Source organism: Dunckerocampus dactyliophorus, chromosome 21 (genome assembly GCF_027744805.1).
Source record: "Dunckerocampus dactyliophorus isolate RoL2022-P2 chromosome 21, RoL_Ddac_1.1, whole genome shotgun sequence".
In the NCBI taxonomy this organism is placed as follows: domain Eukaryota; kingdom Metazoa; phylum Chordata; class Actinopteri; order Syngnathiformes; family Syngnathidae; genus Dunckerocampus; species Dunckerocampus dactyliophorus.
Window position 1 is genome coordinate 4433988 of NC_072839.1, and position 8268 is coordinate 4442255.

The 8268-nt window shown below is 41.9% G+C and overlaps 1 protein-coding gene across 1 annotated transcript; it reads left to right on the top strand.

Moving 5' to 3' along the window:
- The first annotated feature begins 2265 nt into the window (after window positions 1-2265).
- On the top strand, window positions 2266-6877 carry amer2 (APC membrane recruitment protein 2). The gene has a single exon (XM_054765866.1). It carries the CDS (start codon window positions 2423-2425, stop codon window positions 4412-4414), a length of 1992 nt encoding a protein of 663 aa, XP_054621841.1. The 5' UTR covers window positions 2266-2422; the 3' UTR covers window positions 4415-6877.
- Window positions 6878-8268: the final 1391 nt, after the last annotated feature.

Below are 8268 nucleotides of genomic sequence, written 5' to 3' on the forward strand. Positions count from 1 at the left end.
GGAGAGTCTTCCCAAAAGTGAGGAAGATACAAAGGAGACACCAACTTTATCAATATTTTCTTGCATTTCCACTTCCTCCTACACATAATAGCCAGGTTTCCAAATACTTTTGCCCATAAAATATTGCATGCAGAAAATGGTAGTGATATAAACTACTACTTATGTGTATTAACATAATTAGAAGCAGACAATAATTGAGAGGCTCTTATTTCCCAACTGTAAAAAGACATAACCCTATTTTCCAGACTATAAATTGCACTGTTTTTCATAGTTTGGCTGGTCCTGCAACTTAAAGTATATGTCAAAATGTAAATACAATTTAACATGTGCTGCCTTTGAGGAGGTGGTGTTTTTTTTGGTGGCCGCAATAAGTCATTGAGTTTGTTGTGACGCATTTAGGCACACAAATTGAATGATACAGAGCATAACGGATGTGTTTTGTTATGGAATACTTGCTTAGAGACTACATGTCTGGAAGTAATGTGCAACTAAAATTATTTGACTCTTGTCTGGATTGAGAAATGTCATATTTTAGACAGCAGTGTTTAATTAGGCTCTAAAGACGTCTAGCTTTGGGGAGTGTAGCTGCTGCGTCAGTCACTGACTACCTAACACACACGCATGATTTTCAGCCTATTTGTGAATACAAAAATTAAGTTTTGGTGTTAAAAAACACTGTTGCTTGACACACCAGGATGCATCCAGGCATATTAAAAGTTTCTTCTTCGAGAACAGTCATTAAACAGGTAAGTTTTTATTGAATGCATATAAATGGACTAAATTTAGCTTCTGTGGCTTCAGTTTGACACATTTTTTTTGACTGATGCAACTTATACATGTCAAGTTAATTTTTAAACAGTAATGTTTGCAGCGAATTAGAAAGAACATAGCTCTAATTTAGCTTAATGCCATGCCTGTTATTGTTATGTATAAGCCACAACACAGCAACAACAGAACCAATGCAAACTGCTCAGCCAGCATTAATACCACTGATGAGCTCATTCTAAACAACAGCATCCCAACAGCTGAAAGGAAGAACTCACATTTTATAGCGCATGCAGAGGTATATAGAGTAACAAGCAGCTTCAAATGTAGCTAATACCATTCTAAAATAGAAATAAGGGTGTATTTCCCTGGTTGATGAGTACACTTGTCTCTCCATCAGGACCATATGGTCAATATCATGTCCAAGAGGTAAGTCTGAGCTCTTTCTCTCAGGCCAACAGTGCTGAAATATTTCACTAATTCCATATCCCAGCTTAAGCCTACTCATACTGGTGATCAGCAGCAGGACGTTGGGTGCTTGGACCCCCTGATTCAAGCTGTTTTTTGGCATGACTGTTATGTTTACTCACCATGGTATCAAACATTTTATCACAAATCCTTTTGACCTTCCCTCAAGTTAAACAAAACTTTTAAAGATATAGATGAAGTATTTGGTCCCCACAAGATAAGGAACATGGGGTAAACACACTCGGGACTGAGTGACGCAAGTTACGCGCATATAATGGCAATTGTACGCTGCAGTTTCTTGGCATGGCTCACCTCCAAGGACGCCACATGCAATGGGGACAGAAAGTGCAAAAGTGCTCAAAAACAAGTTTGAATTTCAGAAGAAGCTTCAATAAATTAAATACAGTTGAACTTGAGCGTCATCTTGCAGCATGCACTTACACCCCAATGCATTTACATTTTTATATATTTTTAAAATATATGTATATATTTTTTTAGTAATCGTTTGTATTCATTTTTTTACACTCATTATGATGCTAACTACAAAATTAGCTATATCTGTAAAACTTGAATTACATGCAATACAGTAGTTTTAAATTTTTGGAAATTACATTTAAATGAATTAAGATCAATACATTTTTATTGTATATTATATAATATTTTACATGTAATATTTTATTTACTTTAATTTTTTTTTTTACTTTAAAACACAAAATTTCAAATATTTTACCCTGTTATGAAGCTGAAAAAAACCTCACAAATATTAGAAATACCTATTTTGATTGTATTTTTATTGCCTTTTTTTTTTACTGCATTTTTACATTGCATACATTATTTGAAAAACTAATGACTAGTTTGAAAAGACGCGCAACAGTGCACTGGTGTAGGGAGTGAATGGGGGCGAGGGAGTGGAGGACAGACACTGGCGCTTCGCCAACGTTGACGAAAGCTGCTTAGCCCACCCAGTTGCCATGGATACAGTGAGGAGCAGCAGCAGCAGAGAGAGAGAGAGAGGAGGGAGAGAAAAGCAGCAGGCAGGCGATAAAGGCAGCCAGAGTGGGAGTGAAAGAGCTGTGGGAAGCAGAGTGGACAGAGAGAGAGCGTGGATGTACAGCCAGAGAGAACCAGGAGGAAGGAGTTAAAGTGCTAGCGGGAGACCACAGAGTTGGAAGCAATAGATTGCTACATAATGGAGGTGCATACGGAGTGTGCGGATCCTCCCGCAGCCCCTCAGTGTGACCCCCAGCCCACGGGGAAGATCAACAAAGCCGCCTTCAAGCTCTTCGGAAAGCGACGGACTGGCTCTGGAATGGCCAGCTTCTTCTCCTTCAGGAACAAAGGAGCCACGCTGAGTGGGACAAATGGGAATTCTGACACTGGGAATTCCATGAATGGGAATGGTTCAATGTCATCAGTCGAGCTGGTGAGGAGCAAGACGCACGATGGACTCACCGGATCCAACAATGATGCTGATGGACAGAGAGGGGAGGGGCAGGAGGCAGGGACTGTGAGGTCTCTCAGTAAATCACTAAGTTTCTTCTCCCTGCTGCGACGTGGGAGTTTTAGGTCAAGTGAAAATGGTGGCGGACTGGCGCGGAGAGGGAGAGGCTTGAAGGGCTTTTTCAGCAGCATGCGATGGAGACGTAAAGACAAAACAAATGAGGGAGACGGGGAAGAGTTAGAAAGCCGGAAGGATGGGGATGATGCTGCCCCTGAAATGGCAAAGGATGTCACTCTCACCCTTGAGCCAACACCACATCATCACCAAGAGGATCATGGGAAGACAGAAGCAGAATGTAACCCCCAAGCAGCCGAGGCTCACAGTACCAGTGCTTCCCTGACGCCCACACACTGTGTGGCTATGCTTGGCCCATCTGGTGAGCCAGATTCCCCCTCTCCTTACACACCCACTGACTCGCCTTTGCATCCGACCACCTGCAATGCCAAAGCCTCAGTTTCTAGCCTCACCCCCTCCCTCGCCACACCCCCTTTGGAGCGTTGCAGTACAGGTGACCCAACCTCGGAACCTTCGGTGGACCGCCTGTGTTCTCTTCTCTTCAATGACGTCACATCTCTTAAGAGCTTTGATTCACTCACCGGCTGCGGGGACATCATTGCAGATGCAGATGAGGAGACAGCAGGAAATGGGGGCAGTGGTACCAGTAGCAGCAGCAGTGGGGGTGGTGGAGGCGGAGGTGGGAGTGAAGGAGGAGCAGGTGCTGTTAGGCCACGAGGCATAACCTGCGCCGCCACACGCTGCTCCCCATCAAAAGCCCCTTTGCCAGTGTTCACTGCATGTCCTTGTCCGGGGTCGGCTTCTCTTCCTGCCCGTGCCCGGGTGACGCCCACGCCTCAACCAGCCCCAGTGGGCAGTGGGGTGGTGGCCTATATGGGTGGCGGGGAGGAAATGGCGAGTCCGGAGGGAGTGGATGATGCAGACATGCAGGGGCTCTGGCATATGTTGCCTTCCACCGGGGACAACTCCCCTGCTTTGCCCCGATTCCACCAACCCTCCTGCAACACTCCCACCACCACGTACTCCTCTCGCAGCCTCGACGCCACCAGCAGCCACCAACCTTCAGCCAAGCTACCCCAGGTGAAATCTTTGGGGCTCAGCAAGATTCCAGTGGTTGGTGGAGCAGGAAGTCGGGCGGTAAAGCCCTTCCTACCTCATAGTCGCCACCCAGCATCACCTGGGGAAAAAGAGCCACTCAGCGATGAAGGTTACTGGGATACACCCTCAGCAACGCCCACAGCAACACCTGATGAAAGTGGGCTGCAACATAAACACAACATGTCGCGCGACAGCTGCTCTGGAGACCACCTGTACGACCTCTACAATGAGGGAGATGAAGACCAAAACAGTTCTTCCTCCTTGTCAACTGAATACAAACTCAGTCCACCTTCCTCTTCATCCTCCTCTTCCTTCCGGTCCATGAAAGGCAGCGCCAGCCTTCCCCGGGAGTCCAAGATCCCCGTAAGCGCCAGACAAACCACACCCCCACACTCTGCAAGCCAATCAGCGCTGTCGTCCGTCCTGGAGGCAGAAACCTCTCCGCCAAAGACCCAAGCACCCCCTCCAGCTCGCACCAGAATCCCCGTATCTAAGGTACCCGTGCGTCGCTCAGGAAACAAACCTGGCGCCACAAACAGACTTCCCACAACTGCTTCCAAGAAGTAGGCCTTCTTTATCCCCCTGCCTCTACGAACTACGAGGCTGACCCTTCCGTGCTGAGCCAAAGGTTTTCCCAAGCCAAGAAAAATGTTGCGCTGTAGAGTTAATGGCCTAGAAATTCCTTTCAAATCTTAAAAGCACCCTTTTCAAAAAGGCTTGAACAATGAGGGCTTGTTCACCTGGGAGAAGTCGCAAAGAGACGCCAACAAAACCCGGATTACTTTGAAAGTTGACCGCTGACAATCCATGAACTCCTCTGAAAAGTTCACCTTGGAAAACTGCAAGTCTGAGGGTCTAATTTGAAAGCAAATATAACCTGAGCTGCTTTTTTGATAATCTTTTACAAAATGACACATGGTGCAAATCAATTAAAAAAAAAAAGACCTTTGAATAATTTTATTTTAGAGCCGGAGTGTCGAATTGACCTGAATGTAAGACAGTATTTGACGAATCATCATGTCTTTGGGTCTAGAGATTTATTAATGCAAACCAACTGGGGACAACTTCTCCCCAAGTGAATCAGAGCTTTTCTTCCTGTCACTCACACACAAAAACAACACAGGAGGAGAATTTTAAGATAATGTTTATCAACGAGGGGCCGCATGGTGGCCTAGCGGTTAGCATGTAAGCTACACAGTTAGGAGATCCAGGTTCGTATCGCCATTAGGCATCTCTGTGTGCCGTTTGCGTGTGTGGGTCTTCTCCGGCTAATTGGTCCGGTCGACTATGCTTTCTTATTGCAATCGACCAGTCTTTATTTCACTGCTATTGAACACAAGACTTTAAAACTCATTCTTTAATATTATTTTTCCAAAAACATATCTTGCTTATTTGATCCTACTCCTTCCCTGACTCTCACACATGGTCTTACATTAAGGGTCGTCTTATATTCAGGTCAATACGGTAGTTTGGAGCACACTGGACAATAGCCACGCCATATAAAAAGAAAAAGAAGCCATTTTTAAATTGTTTTATTATGCATTTGACTAAAAAAAAAAAACATCTCTTCTATTACATATCTAGTTTCCAAACAAGCAAGCTCACATTTTGGGACTTTGCATGAACCACTTTTCAATTCTGCATTTATGGGAAGTTCCTCCAATCTCTGGGATTTCTGACTTTTACCGGTGGGAATGTCAATACCGATGATATTGTAACCACACACTAACATGACAGGCACTCCCTCTGCATGCAGGGCACACACACATGCAAGGCACAAAGGTCGGGGAACTCCCTCTTCACAATGTTCTCACTTTGTAGCTCCACTGAATGACTTTTATCTCCAAGAACACAATACTTCTACGTAGTGTTTTTTTATATCCTCCTACCTGCACGGATTCAAACTGTGATGACGCCAGCTTAATAATCCTTTCTGCTAACATACTGTAGATGTGAATGTTTACAGGGTGGGATCCTTTCTTTCTGAATATGCCTGCAACTGTTTTTTTAAATACTGCTGTGACCCCAAAATAGCAACGATGCAACTATTTCTATTATTGGACCGACACCCAAAAAGCCATTGTGTGTTACTGGATACACTGTAGAAACCCAAGGAGGTATTCCAGGTGTGTGTGAAACTGAATGTAGCTTGACGTCTTTGTAGGTCAACCAGCATATATTTTTTTGGCGTCTGCAGACTTTTCTCTTTCAGTCTGGTTTTTATAGGATCGGGACAAATGACTGTACAGTTTTTAACGCCCCAAAAACCACTTTGCAATGTGAGATCAGGACGAAAAGCCGCCAAAAATGTATTTCAATAGTGACGCCATGAGCATTTAGTTCCTCCGCCCTCAGTTAAACAGAGGGATTTGTATATGCAACGTCATTTCTTCACTCTCGGGGGTCATGATAGACCTTCCATCTCACTTAAAAGTGTGATTATTGATCCACTCCAGGTCTGCATAACTTCATCCCAAAGCATTTCGTAAAGAAAAGGTCAATAATGAAACAAACATCATTTGTCTTGTTTATTTCTTGCCTCTGTAAGCACGATCATTCTGCTTTTTGTGTGTTATTTGGTCGTTGTGGGATAGGGAAGCAATTCAGACAGTATTGCTACTTAAAGATTGGCAAGGACAAGGTACCATCTCAAAATAAAATCTTTGCTACCTCCACTTACCATCATAGCTTTGAATATGTGGCTTCTACTCACATCACATGATGGAATTTCAACATTTTAGCAAAGGGAAAATTCATTTGAATCCAATTTCAGCGACTATCTGGTTCATAAATTTTAACAATTATTTCCTATGTGCAGCATGGGTCGCTAATATTAATTTATTTTAAATGTAATAATTTCTACTAAATATGACTTATTCCATGGATTTATCAATTTTTCTGCCCTCCCACAAAAATGTAGGCCTTATTTACTGCCATCATCCGCTGCATTTTGTCTTTGCTTTCATTTTGTTTGCTGTGAAGTCTCTCCACTTTTCATGTTTAATGAATAAACGTGTTTGTGCTAATGCACGAGTGCCTGTGCTCTTTAAAATATCATCCATAATAACAGCTTTTGTTGATGAAAAGGTAAACTGACTTTCCTTTGACGCTGTTATTATTTACTTACTGATGACGCAGCATCAGGGGGTTTCAGCATCGGAGGATCGAACCAGCAACCTTCAGGTTGGGAGACAACAGCTCCGCCACCTCAGCCATGCCAATGATGTTCGAGTGACATTGTTATGTCATGGCACTGCCTGGCTTTTGGAACAATAGTTTAACAATACTTATTGATCGCCCCACTGAAAGCCTGACAGATGGCACCACCTGACTGAGGAAATTATCAATGGTGACGTCGCAAAGCACATTGTTGTTGTGGTGTCGCTGCAGCGGGAGGCAGAATTGGTGCAGTGTAAATCCCTTTTGTAATGGTGCAGCAATCCTTCCTTCCTCCCTCCCCTCCTCCCTCCATCCTCGCTCTCTGTTCTGCTTCGGCACACTCAGGTTTATGTAAAAACCTTACGTAAGACCATCACTTGTACCAGCCCATCAGTTCAAAGCCGGAGTGATGCTAACAGGACGGAACATGCGTGCTGCAGGTTTGTGCACACCATCCTCATCTCTTTGTTCATCAATAAAGCCCAGAACCTTCTGTTATTGCTGCAAGACAGGTGGTGATGGGGTTGGTGTTGACAACAAAGTCGTTTTGGAAATTACTGAAGAGCGGGAAGTGGTTTGTGTGGGTATTTTTAGGTTTGAGTACCAAATAAGTGATAATGTGAGGCCAAAACACTTAAACAACATGAACAAATGAAAGGCAATATAATATAACTATACATCATCGTGTTTACATTTTAAATTAAACTTTGTTCGTCTTCCCTTTATTTTGTTGTATGACACTAGTTTCAAAATAATTCCAAGTAAAATTCAGCAGCACAACAGAAATCTTTTTTAAAGCAAATATACTGATTATTATTATTATTGTTTTATCATCATTATTGTTAGAATTATTATATTCAACAAATGACATGTTAAAATTTGTATGTATTAATGACATTTGTCATATAAAATACACATTTTAATAATAATTATTCTTAATTTTGTATTAGAATCATTATTTTTAGTAATTGATAAATATTTTTTATATTATATTCAATAAATATCTAACATGTTAAAATTACTGTATGATAATTGTAATAGACACATTTTAATGTAATATTCATTTATATATTGTTCATATACAATTATTACATTAGGATATTGTTACAAATAATATGTTTTAAATGTGTTTTTAATACATTTCATATTTTGCATTTATTATATGTAAATTATAGTAATACGTATAAATGTTCATATACAATTAAATTATTATAGTAATAAAAATATTATGTTTTCATTGTTAAATAATTTATTTTTCACCT